Below are 21,565 nucleotides of genomic sequence, written 5' to 3'. Positions count from 1 at the left end.
CTTTTCACATTATGCTTCAGACATTCTACACTGCTTTGTCATACCTCACATGTACCATACCTGCATTTCAGGACCACCAAAATTATTTTGGGGTGTCTCAGTAATAGAACTGCATTGAGAAGTTGGGAGTAGGTATACTTGGATTAACTTAACTTTGTTAGTTTGTGGGTGTTTTGGTGCTTTTATTGGTATAGCTTGATTTTTATTTTGTTTACTCTTAATATCATGAGGAAGCCTTTGAGGTGAATCTCTCAAGTGCTTCTCCTTACCACACTTTAGCTCACATGAGAGTACTCCTGGAAAGCACAAACTTTGATTCCTTTTGAATGAAACTAGACAAGATTGTGTTCCAAGAAGCAACCAAATATGTTTGATATGTGGATACTAAGACAGTAAGACTTAGATCTAGACTGAAGCGGTTATTCTGAAATGCTATGTTGCATGGACACCAGGTTCTCAGTAAAAACTTTTGCTGTACAGATCTGCTTCTATTGTACTGCACTATTTGCTGATGCAGGGGATGAGGTATTCTAAACAAATGAGGGAAGTAGTTTTCTGTTTCTGTGCTCATGCTACAACTCTGTGTGAAACAGGTCTGTGTAGAGGCACTGAAGGCTTGAGTACTGTGATCAGCAGATCCGGTCTAGGTTCATAAACAATCTACAGAACCCTTTTATATCAAAAAGTCCCGACGTGCTTTTTTCCTCATCACCAGATGCCACCCACCACCATGATTACTTCACTAACAGGCTGCATGTAACTGGAGATGTGAATAGGATAGGTGACATTATTCAAGATGTAAGCAAAAACTGAAAATTTGGGCTGCTGTTTCCCCTTGGACATTGAATAATATAATAATTTGAATAACATTGAATATATGAATGCTGAATTAACTATTTTTAAAATTTTCTGGATGTTCTAAAAGTGTGTTGCAATTGTGGGTGGATATATTTCTTCTGTAACCATAAGAATTTTTGTGGATTTTAAAAGGGAAGAGCCATGCTGTGCCTGATGCATATGAAGGAGCATGATTTTTTTTTTCCCTTTTGGTTGGGTGTGTGCTGTTTTTGAAGATGTTAGCTATTGATTCTAAGAGCAAAGGAGTTAGTTGGTTATGGATCTGTTTTACTGCTGTCAGTGAAGTGATAAGATGTGCAGAAGTCACATTCAGACTTCTCTAGACAGTGCACTAGGGATATTTATGTTTCAGAATACGTGTTGTTCTTCAGAAGTGACAGCAGTTTCTTTCACAGCTGCTTCTTCAACTTGGCAAACGCTTTTTTTCCAGCATTACTGGAGATCACTGCTTCTAATGCCTGCTGCTGCACCCTGGGGAATGAGGGTCTGCCTCCTTGTGTAGCTAACATAATTTGTAGCAGTATCTGTATGAATAAGCTAAAGAAGTCTTTCTCATTTGCTGTCTCTGATGGAACAGCAGACACAGTAACACCTCATTGCTGCTTCTTTAGAAGAAGTGTACAGTGCTACTAAGATATAGAAGTACAAATTATATACTTGACTGCGTTGAGGTGGTTGTTCCAGTAGAACCCACTTTGGCAGTCAGAAGGATTACACCCTGGAAATAATGGAATTTTCGTTACTGGTGATCTCTCTTGCCAGCTGACTTAGTGGAAATGGTGATCGATAGGTATGAGTTCTCTTGAAGCACTGGTACTTTTTGCCTGGCAGCTTCTCCTTGTGGCCCTTGGTTGGAGCTTGTGCTGGTCAGAATTGATGATATGAGGATTTTTGCCACTGACTTCTAAGAGGCTTCTTAGCTACTGAGGAAATGTGCTCTCTTGAAGAGCATGGGTGCAGAAGGTCCTTGCCAGGGTCATCTTTTAGGACCTCATAAGGAAGATGACAAACACCCCAGTTTTAATTGTTTTGAGGAGCTGTCCAAGTCTTCCTCTACAGTCTTGGATACCTAAGGGTGTTCTTACTATCCCAATGGCCCTCCTTATCATGGAGGTCAAAGTGAAACCTGCTGTGGTGACCGTGTATTTTTCCTGCCTTGTGAGTTGTTGGAAGGCAAAAAGTTGACAAATTTTCAGCCTCTGACTGGGCTGTAGTACTTCTTTTGACTCTTTCAGTTCTAATTAACCTGTGCTATTGGTGATTGCACAGAAGTCAAAGTTCAGCCTGAAGATGGGAAACCCCAAATTACTTGTGCTGAGCAGAGGGCTGTGCTCATTAACCTCCATGTTTTTTGTTCTTGACTGATTATTGGGACTTCTGTAATTACAGAGTATGAATTTATGGATGGTTCAGCCTCATTTATTACATTTGTTCTAAATAACTCCAGAGGGAGTCTGCCTAACTTGCTCTGAATTTCCTGTTGGTTTCTTGTAAATACTGTGGATGCCATATTCACATCATCTTCTTTCAAAACTTAACTCGGGGTCCAGTTTAGTTTGTCACATTTCATTGGCTTAAAACCCTCAAACTGTTACTCTTTCTTTCTGCATAACTGGGGTGGTATGAGATATCTGTGACAGGATGCTTCTCCATGAGTTCTCCACCAAAGCTGGAGCAGCACTGGTAACCTCTGAAAACTGTAATTACTCCTAGCATCTTCCAAGCAGCCACCTGGAGCTTTAGCCATGAGTCTGACCTGGCTCTCTGTGTTAGTCCAGTGATTGCCTGCTGGAAGAATAGCGAGGCTCATTTGCTGGCAAACATGGGGTGTGCAGAGGTCACTGCAGTACTGCATTAATGAATGCATGTAGGTGCGGGCTTCTATTCCAGCTGGTAGTGCAGTTGTAGGCGTATAGTCCATGGGAACACTTCCTTTGTCTTTTCCTCACCTTTGGAGTCTTCTGATAGGTGCTTCTGATGTTAAGTGCTTTGGACTTATGATTTGCATTATATTCAGGAGTGGTGTGCAGGAAGACAAGGCAAAGCAATGTAATGAGGGGATAAAACTCACCTGCATTGGAAATGGTAGGAAACATAAATACTTCAGTATCTTTTCTAGGTGGACCATGTGTTTCCAAGAACTTTCATTATAAATCCATGCTTTCTAGTTTCAGATGCTTCAATAGTATGTAATATCTTTTATAAGCATGTATATGCACCTATGAGGGTGCTTCAATGCATTTATTTTACAAATGTGTTTATTTTTTATATATAGATATGGGAAACCAGCTGTTTTCTCCAGTCCTTTTGAAATTTTTTTTTAAAAAAGTGTTTTCTTGCAGTGGGAGATGGACGAATGGGATATGCAGAAGAAGCTCCCTATGATGCAATTCATGTTGGAGCTGCAGCCCCGGTTGTGCCCCAAGCAGTAAGCCTTTATGTTTTGTGTGTGTGTTTCTGTAATATCTTAGCTGTAGAGAATGCTTTGCATACATCTATATGTAAAATACTTGGTAGCTTGCACTGCTGGGAGTATCAGTGGGCAGTGTGGTATTACTGTATGGTGTGGGGTTTTTGTCTCTGTTATAATTTGGCTTCCTGTTGGTTCGGTAAAGCTGTTTGTTCTAATAACTGCTCTAAATAAACATATTTTAAAATTACATGTGTGCAACCCTCTATTACAACAACACACTGGAGCATTTTATTTCATAAGATAATTCAATTTTATCGAACACTGAGTTACAAAATTTAAGTGTGTTTCCTGAGTTCCAAAGCACTGAGCCTGTTGAAAGTAAAATGCTCAGCTGGAAATACAAACAGTGCCATTTGTTTGTAGCTTTCAAAATGGATACAGGGCAATTTTTACTAGAGAAGCTGAAGAGTAACTAGGGGCTTTGGAGTGTGCATACATGTAGTCCATTTTTTGCAGATTAGATTTTTTTTTTTTCTCTTCCTTTCATCAGGCACATGGTAATACATAACATGATTTTGATATGCTAGATGCCAGTTAAGGTTTTTAAATCTTAATGAGGGATAGTGAAAGACTGGACTTTGAGGTGCTATAGACAGATTGGACATTCCCAGACAATGACCAGTGGTGGGGTTTTTTCTTTTGCTTCATTTTTTAAAACTTGGTTGGGTTTTTTAGGTTTTTTTCAAGGGGGCTTTATTTGGGTTTTATTGTTTGGATTTGGGGTTTTTTTGTGTGTAGGTGTGTAGGGGGGTATTCCTAGCAAAGTGTTGACAGATGACAATTTAAAAAGTAATTGAAAGCTTATTAGTGAATGAAACAGTTCTTAATTATAGCTTTTGTTAGCAATGGGGATTAAGTTTTTTTTCATGACATCTGGGAAGTGTGGAATTTTCCTTGAGACTACTGTGACTAGCCTCCTTTAACTATGAAAACAAAAAAAAATTCCAAGCATTTCTCATATACTCTGTTTACTTGTCACTTATCTTACTCATATTCATATATTTTAGACTAGTTTCATAAAAGGCTGTTCCATTCACAGAATGAAAGAGGAGCTGTTGGATAGTGAGTGTGTTGTAGACAAAATTATTCCAGGAAGAGAAATAATAAAAAGTCACCAATCTCAAATCTTACTCTGAGGACTTAAGGGGAGATCAGTTACCCCCAGAATTTTTGACGATGGGCCTGTACCAATGCACAGTAACTATTGAACAGTTAAACCAAACAGTTTAAAAGATTCAATCTGCTGTAAAAATATTGTTATTTACGTTTCCCCCACGTATATAGAAAATAAAACTGCAACCAACCCAGTTAATTATTTTACTGTAATACCAGTTGTTGTACCATGTTGCTGTGATACTCTCATTTTCAGTGCACTTTTTATTTTTCCTAATGGAAGTAGTTATCTACTGCATAAAAGTAGATAGATACATAATGGCAAAGCTGTTAATCTACTGTAACAAACTTTGGATCCAGCTTCTGTGAAGTGGCTGGTTACATTCTAATTTCTGTGTTGTGTTCTAGCTTATAGACCAGTTAAAACCTGGCGGAAGATTGATATTACCAGTTGGCCCTGCTGGGGGAAACCAGATGCTCGAACAGTATGACAAACTAGAAGATGGCAGTGTCAAAATGAAGCCTCTGATGGGAGTGATATATGTGCCTTTAACAGATAAAGAGAAGCAGTGGTCCAGGTGGAAGTGATTTTCTGTTCCACTTACTTCTTCCACACACATGCAAGGTGAAAGGGTGTGAATTTTTAGCAGATAGACTGCAAGGCCTGCCTTTGCTGCTGTCATTGCTTTCTGCTTCTCCATACCATGAAAAGTGACTCAGTCTGCATTACTACATCACCCAAAGGAGGTTATGCTAAGTTTGAGTTCAATTAAAAGCAGAAGAAAAATATTGCATGGGTTGCACTTTGTCTCTTTTGGACATGTTTTCCTTTAGTCTTTGGTGTTTTGAAGATTCTTATTTGTCATTATAAACACGGCATTTTCTAAGGTTAAACTTAACTTTTAATGAACTTTTTATAACTATTTTGCCCAATAATTAGGGTGAAGTGTAAAATTTTACTTAATAAATACTGGTTTGTCCTGTAAGTTAGTGGTAATTGGGTGTTCATTTTTTATTTTTCTGAAATGCTACAAATGAAGAAAAATTTTTGCTAAATCCATTGTAGAAAATGTAGATGTTCTTGCAAGCACATTTCCTTTAGACTCAGGTAGCAAAAAGTGGAAAACATAATTCCTTTTTCCCTAAAGTATAAATGTAGTTGAGTAGTGTTCAGAAAATTGTCTCAGATGTGTTATTAGAAGTCTGTCATCTGTCTCTGATGGGGCAGTATTTATGTTTGCCAATACAGCAAACTCTAAAGGCCTTTCTAGGGGTAGGAAACCTTCCCTTTTGCTGGATTGAACAGCCAGTAATGTAGACTTAATGCGGCTGTCAACTTAAGCCATGCTAGGCATTAGTATGTGAATGAACAAAGCAGCAGTGCTGTTTTGCTTCCTGGCAGAATGTGCTTGTGAATGTATTATTGGCATTAATGAAGTGCAGAGATGTGCAGTGGGTTCTGAAAACAACTCTTGAGCTTTATAACCTAAATTTAGATTTTTGGCTTTTTTCCCTTGATATTCTGGAGTACAGCTTGTGAACTGAATACATGAATACTTAGTCTAACCTATCAAAATATTCATAAAAAGTACAAATAATACAGTTTGCATGCCGCTGCTTACTGAAACCTCATTTCAGTGTTTCTTGGATAACTATATAGCCACCACGGACAAACTACTTCTAAAACAACTTCAGTGAGATAGTGCTTAGTTCAAAGCTTGTGAAACATACTTGTTATTCAAATGTTTTGTATTTGTTATGCAAATGAATACTTCGGCCTCGAATATTGCCAGTATTCCCTCAGTGTGGTACTCAGGGGTTTCCTGCCTTTGTAAGGCTTTGGAAGCTTTCCTTTGTGGTCAGTTTCCTCCTCTGGCAAATGTTTTATTTAAGTTTGGAGTCCATGCTTCACTTGCTTTAAAAAAGAGAAGTAGTCTTCTTAAGCCTTCCTTCTCTCAGAGAGGTTTTATAGATTTTTCTGCATTTCCACCTGATCAGATTATAGTAGCAATTGGGGCTTTTTGGTAGCAGCAGTGTGTGTTCATAAAACACTGGAAGAAGGGTTTCTCAAGTGATAGTGTTTATCCTTTGCTACTAGTGTTAAGGATACACTACTACTGTATTAAGGATTAGCATTCTTGAGTTTTTTGCATCTCTTCTGTGCAGTTTGGTATTTCATTTTGTCTGCTAGCTCGGGAAGATCTAATAGTTTGTCTTTGGGCCTTCTTCAGTCATGAATACTGTGGGGTTATTTTCCCCAGAAATTCTTACCAGTTTCTGTGCTTTTCTGAAACACTTCTTGATTTTATTTATTTATTTTTAATTTAAGAATTTACATTGGTGTTATAAGGAAAGGTCAGTGCTTAGCCTGAAGGGTTGATCTACAATGGCATAGAGGCTGTGTCTTGCTATGTGCATTTAAATTTGGTTCAGTCTGGGAACTCTCTGTTAAAGAAAATCTCAGAAGTCCACTTCATGTAACATTTGGTATTTCTTTAATTGTCCTTTTTGTCATCTTAAGAAAATTCCTATTCCATTTTCTAGGATAACTGTCTGCACTGCTGACCTTACAGGAGGTCTTTCTTTTTTTTGTTTTTCCTTGTTGGTGACTATGAAGTATATGGTCAGCCAGCTGCTGTTAAGGAAATTTCTAATTATAGGGTCAGCATTTGTTATCTGTGCTGGCATCAAGGGTAAAAGAGGTGTTTTGTCTGCACTTCCTAGATTTCAGTTTATCTTTTCTAAATTGTTCAAGATCTGTGAGCGGAGCTCAGTTAGAGACTCCTCTGAAAAAGCATCTCTAAGTGTTTCTGTAATAAAAATCTGTAGTGTATGGGAGACTAGTTGCTGTAAATCTCAAATTCATTAAACAATAATCATTCTAAGAGTAGCTCAATTCTGTGTGTTTAGTTTGTCATTCTTTTAGTTTACATTATGTGATTTCATTTCTAATGCAGGTAACTCTTTCATCACCTTGAATGGAGAATTGGTGTCCCTTCACAGAATACAGTTGAAAGGCCAGCAGCATTTTCCTAGGCTAGCAGACCTTCCAGTTGGCAGGAAAGACACTTTTTAAATTTTTGCTGAGCCGTTCATGTTTTGGAGAAGTTAGTACAGTTCTTTTATGGGGCTGCAAGGTGCTCTTGTGAAGCAGCACAACACTCTTAAGTGGTGTTTGAAGTCAAACCTGCCTTCAGGTATTTTGTATCATGCTTTGCTATGTAAAACTGGAACGTGTAGCAAAAGGAAGTCTGGACTAGCTGGAAGGAAAATATTCCTTGGATTTCAGTACATTGCTAAATAAAGCATCTTATTATATTTGTGAATACTGTTAAATTTATTTAAATTTAGTCCATAGCTTTCTAGTTTTAGTTCAGTTGCAGTAGTATTTTTGAGCTCCAAATATTAGTGGGAATCCTCTCGAATGTGACTCACTGGGCCATTTGGAAGTAGAATACACACAGGAATCCTATCTCTGGTACAAAAGAAAACAATGCAGTGTGCCAGAGATCCAGCAGTCAATGCTCAGTTATGTGATTATACTGGTAAGGATATCCTTTCACATAAAACTTTTCAATTGCCTCGGGGTTTTTTACTAAAAAATAGGGTGGAGAGAAGGCCTCTTGTGTTTCACAGTTGAGAATATGGTTTGATGGCTCCCTTATTGGCAAATCTTGCATAAATTAGGAACTCTCCGGTTTTATTTCTCTGTGAGAGTTCACTTACTACTTATATGGAAAGACAATTTTAAAAGTCACAGAATCAAGGTATTACTTAGGATAGAAAACACCTCTCAGGTCATTGAGTCCGACTGTCAACCCAGCACTGCCAAGTCCACCACTAAACCGTGATCCTAAGGGCCACTTCTACACATCTTTTAAATACCTCCAGGGAATACCTTGTCCTGCCAGCCACACTATTGCTGATACAGAGGCATAAGAGAGTAACAATGTAAATAACACTTAGCAATGAGTCTCTGCTGCATTTTGGATTTGATTTCCAGACTGGCAGCTGCTTAAAAATGTTAACAACTACTTTTGTCTTACATATATCGTATTAGTAGAATTTATTTATAAATGTCATGCTAAAGTCATATTTGCTGATAAAATACAAAATTATAATGACAGTATGACCTTTCTGAGAAAAAACTTCAGTGACTAAACTGGGGCTGTTACTGTTACAAAACAGGATTAATACCCCTCTGGAAAATGTATTTATTAGGATATGTTTTAATATGTTTCTGATTAGAAACTTATTCAGTGTTTCAAGTGCCCCATATGACCTAGTTGACCAATTTCATTTGAAATTAGCAGTTATTGTTTGCATGGAATTCCTCAGGCTGTGCAGAACAATGATTATGGTTCAAGTTTTTATTTTACTTTGGCAAAAAGAATCTGTGCACAGAATATTTTAGGTTAAATTTAAGAACTGTGTATTATTGTGATGGTTTGACCCTGACTGAATGGCAGGTACTCACCAAAGCTGCTCCCTCCACAAGTGGACAGAGAGAGAATACACCAGAAGGCTCTTGAGTTACAGACAGGGAGAGATCACTCACCAGTTACCGCCATGGGTAAAACAGACTTGACTTGGGGATATTAATTGGAATTATTGCCAAGCAAAATCAAAGCAGGATACTGAGAGGTAAAACAAATCTTAAAAACACCTTTCCTCCATCCCTTCTCCCTCCTTCTTAGCTCTGCCTCCTGCCCCCCAGCAGTGCAAGGAGGCAAGGAATGGTGTATACAGTCAGTTAATCACACGTTCTTCCTGCTGCTGCTCCAGGAGAGGAGTCCTTCCTCTGCTCCAGTGTGGGGTCCCTCCTATGGGACGCAGTTCTCCATGAACTTCTCAATGTGAGTTCTTCTTATGGGCAATAGTTCTTCATGAATTGCTCCAAGGCAGGTCTTTGTTCTTGGGATGCAGTCCTCCAGGCACAGCCTGCTCCAGCACAGGTTTCCCACAGGGTAACAAATCCTACCAGGAAACCTGCTCCAGCATGGCTTCTTCTCTCCGTGGGTCTGCAGGCTCCTGCCAGGACCCTGCTCCAGCACAGGCCTCCCATGGGTTCACAGCCTCCTCTCAGGCATCCACCTGCTCCTCTCCAGCATGGGCTCCTCCACGGGCTGCAGGTGGATCTCTGCATCCCTGTGGTCCTCTGTGGGCTGCAGGGGCACAGCTGCCTCACCATGGGCTGCACCTTGGGCTGCAGGGGAATCTCAGCTCCAGTACCTGGAGCACCTCCTCTCTTCCTTCCCTGATCTGGGTGTCTGCAGGGCTGTTCCTCTCAGATGTTCCCACTCCACTCTTCTCTGCACCATAACTTTTTTCCTTCTTAAATCTGTTACCACAGAGGTGTTTCTTCCATTCCTGATTGGCCCAGCCTTGGCCAGTGGAGGGTCTGTCTAGGAGCCAGCTGGTGTTGGCTCTGTAGTACATGGAGGAAGCTTCTGGCAGCTTCTCACAGAAGCCACCCCTGCAGCTTCCCCACTACCAAAACCTTGCCAGACAAACCCAGTAGAATTATGTTAAAATGCATGTGATATATCTGCAATGGCAGATTACAGAAAAAATTTATTTTCTTTATAATTTCATTTTACTCTCAATTTTATGATTGATCATAGCAAATAATAAATATTTTATAATAGCACCTTTCCAGATTAAAATGCTACAAATCTAAATATTGCATCTTTAAAGTTATAAGGGGAGAAATACTTGGCTGCTGAAACACTGAGTAGATGCTATATTTGTAATTCATAAAAGGCTATATTCTGAAATTCAGTAATGACAGCATGTTTTTCATAGATGAATGATGTATTGAAAAGAGAAAGTCAAATGCTGCCTAATGACAAAATTGAAGTGGATCTAAAAGAGTGAGATACCGACTTCAGATAGATTTATAAACGTTTGTTCAAATATTTAATTTGAATGCCTTCCACTAAAGAGGTGGTGAGGGATTGCAAAGCTGGATGACTTACTTGTATCCTGAACTTATCAACAATAAGATTAGTGATTCTTTTTTTAATTTCATGACAAACTGTCATTTACCTGAAATGCTACCTATTAGACTTTTTATGAGAATGCTTCTTAGTTTCTTGTTGGATATTCATAATGGGAAATGTAGAATATTCATGCATACGTTTTCCCTACTAGTAAGCCAACATTTTTCAAACTTTCTTACATTTTTTTCTAGAATAATAATTTTGAGCTAATGACTTCTGAAATTTGCTTTAACTTGAGCTTACAAAGTTGCTTTGATGCCTCAGTTGACAGATGAGTGGTTCTTTTATGAGAATTCCAGAGGCCTAAGGACTACTGTGGTGACTTAAACCCTAAATATATATATTGCCTGCTAAGCAGGAGCTGGTAAGCAGATTGGAGGGAGAGCATGTATGAAGGTGGAGAGAAATTATGTGAGTTGTGTAAGAATCATAGCAAATAGCTGTGGCCAGAAAGAATACAAATTAGTAGATCTTTCCTGTGGCTTTAGAGGACAAGAAGATAGGTTTAACAAGGAAAGAGGAGCCTTTCTGCCCCTTTTGAGGGTCTCCTTTTAAGAGTCTTCTTTTAAGCTTTGTAGCAGGATAGATCCTGTTTTACCATTGGAAGGACAGACCTGTATCCTGATTCTTAGCAGTAGCTGAAACCTGGAGGATTTCATAGCTCAGCAGCTTCTGATGCAGTCAGGATCAGCTTAGATCAGCTGATGCTGGTTTGCAATATGTATTTATGTCTGCAGGCTGTTCTACATTGGGGAGAAAGCTGACAACTGTTACCTATCAGGTGATCTGAGACTTTTTTGCAACTTTCCGGTACATACAGTCCAATAATGCACATGTAAATTCAACTTCTATCTGTAGAAAATAAATGCGGTATAATTTTAACACATATATCATGGATTGGTTTGGGCTGGCATGCTGTTGTTAGATTGATGAGTAGTGAAGAGCAAGTGAAAAATCTCTTGAGGAAAGCTGATCCCCTCAACACAGTAAATTTCTAAAAAACAAAATATGAAAATCCTTATTTGAAAGTCACATATAGGGTGTAGTGTCATGAATATGTTAAAGCAATGAAAAATACCACCAATTAAAACATTGCCATGTTAATATAATTTATTTTAAATGACACATTCATATAATAATTATATATTTTAAGTAGAAATACCATTTTGAAAAAGAAAAAACAAACCTGTACTTTTAAGTACTTTAAGTGCATTACCAGCATTATGGAAAAACCTTGCTAACATCTGTGGCTGGGTAAAATTATTGTGTTTAATAGTTTTGAAGTAAATACAGAATGTTTCTTAGGCTTACAGTTACTTGAGGGTCTACCTCAGGTTTGAAGGATTAAGAATTGCTTGTCACAATAAAAGACCATATAAAGCTGTAAGAATACATGGTAGGAATCGGGATAAAAATCACACCCACAATTAGGCATATGAGGCTAAGCCAGCAATATCAGTAGTTGTTACTTAAAAACACTTTTTGAAGTTGTAAAAATTAACTGATGATGCAGCTCCTGGAAGTGTTAGGTATGAATGAAACACTTGTCCTGAATTCACTGGCACCACATTTTAAACTGGGTATCAGATGTTCATTTATTTTTATCTGTTTAAAGTAAGCAAATACCCATTTTGTGAGATAGGCAAATATGGAGAGCTTCCAAACCTTTAGCTATAAACAGATTTTTCTTTATTCCTGCCAAGATGTGTTCTTCTGCCTCCTGCTTTTTTCTGCTATCTGTAATTACTGCAGTACTCTAAAGCTGTATGATTAGTACCTTACTATGAGGAGGCAGTGCAAAGTGCAAAGAATGCAAATATTTATCACTTACAAATCACAAGGTTTGCATCCCAACTGCATTAGAGAGAAAACTAGTCATTTAGGCACTAGTTTCTACAGCCTTTTCAGTTGCTTTTAAAATGTTTTGCATGCTGTCATTCCATGCTGTATGATTCCTGGAGGATAAAGGTTTTGTGTGTGCATGTAGAACTATATTTTTGTGGGTTAGTTTGCATGATAGCTGGAAATACTATTGTGTATTGAGCCAGCAATCACATTAGTGAGGTTTTTTTCTAATTCAGACACTGTTTGCTTTGGCTAATGAGGCCGATGCACCTACTAAAAGAAAAATTTCAGCAAACTGATTGTGATTTTATAGATTGTCCCTTGTGCAAAAAAAAAAAAAAGAAAAAAGGCAAAACACTTCTCTTTGAATTTTCCAATGTTCATGGTGGCACAGTGCACAGCTTTCAGATTTGATGGGCATTTTGTATTAAAATTAATGCTTTAGAAATACTTAAATCACTACTATATGATAACTTTATGATTGGAATATAGGTTCTATGGGTTTCTTGTTTCAATGTGTTTTAAATGTCCTACAGGAACAAAAACCTGCATTTTCTAGATTCCTTGTAGTGATTTAGAGAGGCTTCTTGATGCATCCTTTCTTCTAATTGGATCTCCTTTTAATACACACACACACACACTCTCTCTCTCTCATACTGCCCTGTCCCCAACCTTTCCATAACCTACTCCTGATTTATCATAGCTCCTTCAGGAGCTAATCAAGTTCCTCGGAGAAATAAATAAACTAAGTGGTACAAACTGCATGACAGGGATGCGAGATGGTGTTCCCAGCTTTCTTCAGAGACTGCAGCTGAAGCTAAACTTGCCTTTTTGGCAGCTACAGAGGATGGATTTTGCCAATACTCTGTCTAGTAAGTTGGCTCAGTTGCTTGCCAGTGTGGAGCCAGCAGAATTTGGATGGCAGGTAGCTGTGTTAGTAGCTGTGCAGTGTGTGGGTTTTCCTTAAAGCAAGTGATCCATTAAATGTAAAATAGAGGGACCCATATTTCACGATAAGTCACGTAATCATATGAGATGGTATAGACAATATGGGATTGCTGTTGCCTTTCCTTTGGTGTTTGTTTCTTTTCTCAAATGCTTGAAGAGATTTCTGAAGTTTTGCTGATGTGCATGAGCACTTAAATGCAACCTGATTCAGTATAAAAACATTTCAAATATGATTTCCAAGGGGAGAAGAAACATAACTGCATGTGTTTTCTTTCTACAGGGATGAATTGTAAAAGCTACATCATCTTGACCCAAACATAGTGTTACAGTGGACTGCTCATCTCCAGTTCTAAAAGCTTTTTGAAAACCAACAGCATTGCAGCTTGTTTTGGACTTCGTTATACTGTTGTTATCAGCATGGAAAAGCGTGGTGTTTGTTTTATTTTTTTAGATGCTCAAGGCAAACCTGATAAAGAAATGGTGGAAAGTTTTATGTGGGCACTGTTTTATTTAACATGCCTTTATTTCACTTTCATCTGTTCAAAGTGAATTTCTGCAAAACTGCAGATAAAGACCTGTAGCTTGTGAACTCTGATTTTGATGGGGGAACTTGAACACTCACTTCTCTCGGCTCCTGTGTCCCTTGGTAAAACTGCTTCTGTGCACCTTACAACACTACATAGGTAATACCAGGTTTTCTGTGTTCCAATGTCTGCTAGATGCTACTAAAAGGAGATGAACTTCCTTTCTAAGCTTTTGACATGGTGTCATAGACTAGCATGTAGTAGATACAATCAGCTGCTTTTTTACGTTAAAACCAGGCATTTGTATATATTAAATTTCAAGACATCAGAGGTTGGTGGCCACTCTTATCAAACATTGCTGTTCAAGTTGGACATAAAAGACATGGTTTTCCCTTTCCTTCTAAAATTGATTAATGGAATCTGGAAATTCTGTTTTGGTTTATAGCTCCATGCTGGTGTGATACACATGGATCTAACTCTGTAAATGTGTGTTCCAGTCACCAAATAATTTATTGGCTGCTTTGCCAGATAAAGTTAAAAGCAAAAGGGGGGTTGTGTGCTTGTGTAGAAGATTAGGATGGGTATGTAGTCTGAGATATGGATTGCTAGGTTCTTTATAAAAAACCAGAATCCCCTTTGGTTCTAAAAGAAGGTTGCTTTAGAAAGGGAATTCTAAATTGCTGTAAAAGGAACACAGGATGCATGCAAAAGAATCCTGGACTCCTAAGAACAGATAGATGCACTTCTTCAGTTTTCATATAGAAGAATAGTGGGAAAACCTTTTTTTCTGCCCTAAGTTTTCTGTTTTGGTACTGTAAAATGTCAACAGCAAATTGCAAAGCAGTACAGTAAGGTGGGCTGCTTTGGGAAAGGGGGGAAGTGTGTCTTCAGTCATCTTGCTCATATTTGTGCAACCAGTAATTAAACAGTGTATTATCATTATTTCCTCTTTTTTTTTTTTAATGATAAGAAGGATTATTGAATAAAACAATCCATATTGATCATTGCAAAAAAAAACCAAAACAACTTTTTATGGTGGAAGAACAGTAATTTTGTGATAGGATTAATCCCTGGAAGCATAAAAAATTCAAAGGCCTCTGAACATGGAAAAAGAACATTTTAAATAACCTGCCTTTTGAAGGCCAGCCCCATTTTATTCCTCTGTAAAAGATATTATATAACTTAATTTATTTAGATGTTTGGAAGTTAATGTACCACCTCCTGATCTGACTGCAGCCTGGGAGCACATGCACAAGATTAATCTTATAAAGAAATTAATATAGTGTGTATTCTAGAAAATACAATCCAGAAAAATCCACTTGCGTCTGACAAATTTGTACTAACCCACGATCAACTGTGACTCTAGTTCTTGGTGTTGAAGTGAAATATCTTAACTGATGCATGCTAACATTCAACCTTTTGGTCGCTGTATCTTTCAGTTTGAGTTCAGCTTTATTTACATCTTCTCACAAATTTAATCAGTTAAATGAAAGATATGAGCTCAACTGTATCCAAATTCCTGTCTCTGGACACAGTGTAATAAGCTAGCCTGACTTGGAAGTGGTGTTAAAGCTGAGACCCGATGACAGCTTCCTGGGGGAGAACCACTTCAGGGGGTGTAAAGGCTTCAGGGACCAAGGCTGGTGGGAGTACTGAACCCATTCCACTGAAGGGGTTGATGGTAGCCAAGGTACTCGGACAGAAAGGAGTATCCAGGAGTAGCATTTAGGAGTCAAAAATGGAAACTCCTCCATGATGGAGCAATGGTTCTGAAGTAAAATCTTGGAGACAAGGACAAGTTGAAATGCAGGAGACTTGAAGAGCTTGAATAAATGCTGTGTGAACTGTCTGAATTGCTACTTTGCCAAATAAAACAAATTGAGAGGAAGCTGTATCTAGGTGTCTGTCTGATTTTGTGGTTGGTTTTATTGTTTAACCTTCAACAGGATTTTGCATTTCCAAAAAGTAAATAGGTATAGAAATACTGGTTTGCTAACTGACCAGAACTATGTGTCTATTTTCAGTCAATTAATTTATTGCAGCAATTACAAAGCCTGTTAATACTACCTGGAATGTAAGTGGAGTTTTTGGTGGCTGGTTGGAATTTCTCTTAGTTCACATCTGTGTGTTTTGGTGAACAGGCTCTGTGCACAGTTCTGTCTGCTGTCCATAGCTGAATCCAGCTACCTTGGAGAGTGTGGTTTGCCACTTGCAAGGATTAAAGTTTTGTCTTTTTGTAAGAGGTGCAGTCATGTTTCACTGGGCTGTTACTATCACCTCTAAGCTGGAACAGCTTGGGAGAACAGATTGGCTTAACTGCTGAGTTACTTATCCAGTTGTTTCTGGGATCCAGGCAGCAGAAGACTTGGACAGCCAATATCTGTATCTTGACAACCCACCAACAGTTGTGGGTTCTCCACGGAGGAGTTTGATATGCTGTATGGATACTTTCTGTTCATGCAGCAGGAATGACCTGCTTATTTACTTTTTGCATTCAGACTGGTCAGCTGGCTTGAGGCCACAGAGCCCATAACACGAATTGTTCTGGAGGGAAACCAGCACACAGCGCGTGTGCACCAGCACTGCTGATGAAGCCACCTGGATGATTCCCGAAATGTTTTGTAGTCGTTGAGTTTGAAATGGGCAATAATGCCTGGGGCCAGGGGGGCTCTACGTGGTAGGCTCTGGAGCTTCCAGCTGGCAGCAGTTCTCTCCACATGTGCAGTTTTTTTGTGACAGAGTGATTTTTGAGTGTGAAGGGACTGTGGAATTAACCATCAGCACAAAGAGGTAAAGTAAAATACTTAGAGAAAAATTCTGAGCTAGTACTCTCCTTCCTGCCAGGAAGAAGGGTGTTAACCCATTCTTACCGTGGCAGTGTTTTCTTCCTTTAACTCGTTAATGTGCCCTAGGTTGTGCTGCTTTTGATTTAAATGCAGTTCACAGAAGGAGGACACGAGAAAAAGGATGAGTAATGCAAACCACGCTCATGATTTTAAGTTTGGTTCTATTTAGCTCATTTTGAACATATTAGGATGCAGTTCAAAAGATGAATAATTCTAGTTACTTTTATGGAACCCTTGAACTCTGTCCCAAGTGAATGAGGGGTGGTCCTGGTTCAGAAAAAGGCAGATGGTGAGGTAACACAAGCACATTGTGCAGAACCAAACAAATTCAGAGGGGAAGTGTTGCCCTAAAGATGGCATGTGCACAGGGGGGTGCAGGAGATGATGAGCTCTGAAATCAGTCTTTTGCATTTCAGGATGTTGAGACTTCATAGATCAGGAAGGGTAAATTAGAGTTTAAGTACTCTGGTGTACAATGGACAGATTCAAGATGGATTCAAGCACAGGGTTTAAGTTGGTTTTGTGGGTTCGTACATTTTGCCTTTGTTGGCTTTATTTTTGTTTTTGTCCATCTGCTTTTAATTGTGAAAGGTTGTGAACTGCAGATCAGTTGTGGGAAGTGCACCAGACACTCTTAAGGTATCATAACCCCACTTTGCCTTTACTGTAAACAACACAACTTGTGTGTTCAGAGCCCCCAGCTGGCAAGGTTTGGGGTTCCGTGCCTCAGTCAGGTCTGAGGAAATAAGCATGGACTAAAACTTGGACTTATGCAGGCAGAGGTGATGTAAAGTTTCCTCTACCTGGCCTATTTAACTCCCACACTTCCTCCTTGACATACAGGGCTGCTTTCTGTTCCAGGTAGAAGTTTTTTACACAGCACAAATTCATCATGCAGCTGATGCACTCTGAACTTTCCTATGAAAGGCTATTACTGTTCTCTCATGCTCTTGGCAGGGTGTTAATGAGATGCTCAGCAGGATGTGCTCAGGAACTAAAATTGTATTTCTTTAAGTTATGAATTGAGTGGACATGGCTATTGGTGAAATATGTGTGGAAGAGATCCAGCTGCCCTTTGAGAATTGTCTCAAAGCTTCAGAAAGGAGAAATTAAAATAACTCTATGTCTCATCACACCAAACTTAGAACTTGAGACAATCCCATGCCTTTTGGCAAAACTGTTTTAGCAACAACAGACTATTTTCATAAAGACTGTTGATGGAGTCACTCTGAGATCTCACTTTAATTCTCTAAGGTTTCTTTGTAGTCCAGCCATTTTCATCATATGCTTCTGAGTAACTGACCTGGTAGATACTCTTGAAAATAGTCCCTAATGCTTCTGAGAAGCTGAAGTCCTTTTTTCAGCCATGTTTGGCTTATGTCTGCATTTTATGTGTTTGTACTATGAACAGGTCATGTTTCTTGCTTATTATCTTCTGCCAAATCCTTTTTCAGTTATAATGGAGAAGGGGCATCTGAGATAAATCAGTAACTTTTAGTGCAAGTGCCTTATGGATTAGAAGGACACTATCAAAGGCCTCTGGTTAGGAAAGTGGGTAATTCAGAGCATCTGCCGAGGCTACTGCTCTGATCAGAGCTCTAGAGAAGTTCTTTTCCTCTGAATATAGAGGCAGCCTCAGGATAGTCATCTCTTGGGCTTGGAATTAGCCTTCAGGGATGCTTTCCCTATAGGCCCAAGCTTCCATTGGGCTGCTTGCTTTCAAGTCCTTTCCAGTCCTTCACTCATTCAAGTTCCATGCTCCCTCTATATCTGTGTTGTCCAGTCATTTGGTTCAAGTGTAGAAATCTTAAATGCATCTCTGTAATGCATTAGGATCTGGTAGTTGTAAGAACTATGGTAAAATGTCTTGCTCTGCCCTCTTTAGAACAGGATTATACATTTCTGTTGGCCAAACAAGCTGTGATTCTCAGTCCTTCACTGAACCTTTCTACCTTGTCTGGTTTTTCATTGATTTATGAGTGGTTTATAACTGTCAGCCAGGAGCCTTACAACTGCAAAAATTAAAATTTTTGCAAGTATATTTAAAAACTTGTTTCTGAAGTGTGCTGATCCACTCATTCTAGATTTCTGTCTGTGTTTCAGGGCTGCAGTGCAGAGTGCAGCTCACTTTGCCACTTGTTTTAAGTAACTATTACTTGAAAAATATATAGCGGAGTTATTTTTACACATTTTTTTCTCACTTTAAATATTCCTGGTTTACAGCATGTTTCCCTCTTACTCAGCTCAGACCAATTGTGTTGTGGGCTTTTTTTCATATTAATTACTCTGTGTTTATTGCCTCTCTCTGGTCTTTATGCCCATCAGCGCTCTCTCAATCTTCTCTAGCCTTTCCCTTTGCTCTTGCTCTTTTAGCTTTCGCCGTTAGAAACTGAAAAATCCCAATTCTTGATGCACATGAAAACAGCCAGCACAGACCTCAGTGATGCATGACTGTGGATTCTGTTGGGGCTTACTAGAAAGGCTCTCCCTTTGTTTTGGGGTGGCGTGTTTGCGTTGCTATTGGCTCCTGCCTCTGACTGGCTCTGTGCAGTTTGGGATTCAAACTCTTATGCTTTATCTAGGATTTGAAAAGCAAATGGAGCATCACACTGACCTATTTCAGCCTTTTTGTTTTGCAAATGTGCTCTTGGAACTGCCCCTGCTATTATCCTACAGTGCTATGGAATGATTACAGCGAGATGTTCAGGCTAGGATCCCCTGCAAAAGTGGGTAGCAAGCAGCCCATATTATGGGAAAAAAAACCCTGTACTTCTAAATATGTATCAAACCTAGGCAATTACTGTATTGTTTGCTCTTCTGAAGTAATTTGTACCCTTAAGCTATAAAACAGTTTTAAAAAAAACTGTCTAAGTGAAATAAGAATCTTGATCAACATTAAAATACACTGACAAAATTAATTTTAATGACCTCTCCTAATACACAGAGGAGCAGCATCCACAGAGCTATACAGTCAGAGTAGTCAATATTCTCTGCTTACCTGTCTAAGATCCTGGTAAGAATAGGTGGACTGAGCATATTCAGAGATATGTGGATAGACACACATCAGTGTTTAGGACAGGAAAAACAGATCTGACAGACTTCAAATAGTGACAATTTTCACACAGAGTGTCTCACTTCTGCTACAGGATAAGCACTCGTGGGTCCCTTTCGACTCAGAATATTCTGTGGTCTGTGACTGTGTAAAACCCCCAGCTCTGGGGTCTGTGTGAGAGGCCGTGAATGCAATTTCAGCAATGCAGCCATGAAGATGGGCTAGAACCGCTGCCTGCTCTGAGCACTCCTTTGGCATTAGAGGGAGAGCCCCATCCTTGGGAGTGGCTGGGAAGGGGCTACAGAAGTGGTGTCAGCAGGAGGCAATGGCTGGGAGCTGCCTGGGGAGAAGGGGAAAGCATCCTGAGTATGTTGACAATATTTTCTTCTATTCCCAGGTGTGCTCTAGCTCAGTGCTTCAGTATGACTTATTTAAAATCAAATAGCATGAAAGCTATTAAATGCAAACACATGGTATTGAGACCAGTGTGTGTGTTAATTGCAGGAGCTGCCAAGCCAATCTGTTACTTTGGTAACTTTGTCTTGCTCTCCATCCAGCTCACAATGCCCCCAGGCCCTCTGGTAAGGTGAAAACTATTTTATTTCAGTCCAGCTGTGGAGTTTGCTGTTACCTGGGAAGTAACAGGCCTCAGGCTGGTGGCCTGCAGGGCAGCAACTGTCACGATCTCCCCTCCCAGGAAGAAGAGTCCCTGGGAAGACTGTGGCAACTCTAACACAGCACTAGCCAGACTCCTGTACTGTGCTTGCTGTCTGTGGCTCTCTGCTTGGAGGCATTCATTCTCAGCTGTCATATGTGAAATCTGTGAAGGTTTATTTCACTAGCAGTAGCACAGAAACAAAGCCTGCAGCTGAGCAAAGTGACTGGAAAGCTGAGCCGCCTTTTGCACCCTGGCTGTACTGGCTGGCTTGTGCTTTGTCCGGGATCTTGCTATTGTCCTGCCCAGCAAAACAAACCCAAACCTTTTGTTCTGCTGCTGGCTGTGTGCCAGGGTAATGGGTTTTGGTAATAGGATCACAGTGGGCACAGTGAGAAACAACTACTTTTCTTGCTGCTTTGGTGAGGTGGTGAAGGACATTTAGGTATTTAATTAAAACCCAACACAAATTTCAATAATGGAAAATAAGACCCCAACCAAATGGGCAGTGAGTCTTCCCTAGAAGGTATTTAAAATGCAGTCTTTTGGGCCTTGCGCTATTTGCCATGTGTGCTGTGAGCTGGGATGGAAGAGAGGCCGTACTCCCAAACCGGAAATGGGCAGCATCAGCAGATGTCTCCTGGACCCACTGTAACACTGAATTACAACAGACTTTGCCTCACGTGGCACGAGGGCTCTGAGCAAGGAGCACTGGCAACCAGATTCCCTGAGTGGTTGGCACAGCCAGCTCTGTGACTGCTGTCCTGCTCAGCCCAAGCACTGCTCAAGAAACGGGTCATACAGGTAGATGCCCCGTCCTTCCCTGGCTCCCTGAAACAAGTATCTCAACAACTTCCCCCCACCACATGTTCCAGCTTCTTATAAGGCTGTTTCACAGAAGGGAAAATTGTACTTCTGTTTGTTCTCATGATGCAGTCTTGTAGCACAAAATTTAATGGAAACTAAAGACAATGCAATAAATGTAAGAATAAAATAGGTTTATTAGAGCTATTTTACATAAAGTAATCAAGAACAAACAACTTGAAGAACTATTTGTATACCATGGCAATATTCTTGCTGACTCAAAGTTATTGAAGTACAAAAGACGACATACAAAATGATGCATGCCTCATTTGACTCCGGTTTTATTGGGACCCATGACAAATGTGACATCCTTGGACAGCCAAACAAGACAGACAGCACAGTGTGTGTATATATATCTGTATATATAACATGTACTGTACACATT

General features: G+C 39.5%; 1 protein-coding gene across 1 annotated transcript in view; it reads left to right on the top strand.

The window, feature by feature from the left end:
• The window catches only part of PCMT1 (protein-L-isoaspartate (D-aspartate) O-methyltransferase), a gene marked incomplete at its 5' end in the record, with an annotated part of 35,725 nt that extends 20,945 nt beyond the window's left edge, over nucleotides 1-14,780 (top strand). Inside the window, 3 exons of the mRNA XM_082299346.1 lie at nucleotides 3,201-3,286; nucleotides 4,853-5,069; nucleotides 13,520-14,780. Of these exons, the coding sequence (XP_082155472.1) occupies nucleotides 3,201-3,286; nucleotides 4,853-5,032 (266 nt within the window). The 3' untranslated portion in view covers nucleotides 5,033-5,069; nucleotides 13,520-14,780. The remainder of the gene's footprint in view (nucleotides 1-3,200; nucleotides 3,287-4,852; nucleotides 5,070-13,519) is intronic.
• Between the last annotated feature and the right edge of the window lie 6,785 nt (nucleotides 14,781-21,565).

This window comes from Coloeus monedula (assembly GCF_965178545.1).
Source record: "Coloeus monedula genome assembly, chromosome: 2".
NCBI lineage: Eukaryota > Metazoa > Chordata > Aves > Passeriformes > Corvidae > Coloeus > Coloeus monedula.
This window is presented reverse-complemented; position numbering and strand designations above follow the sequence as displayed.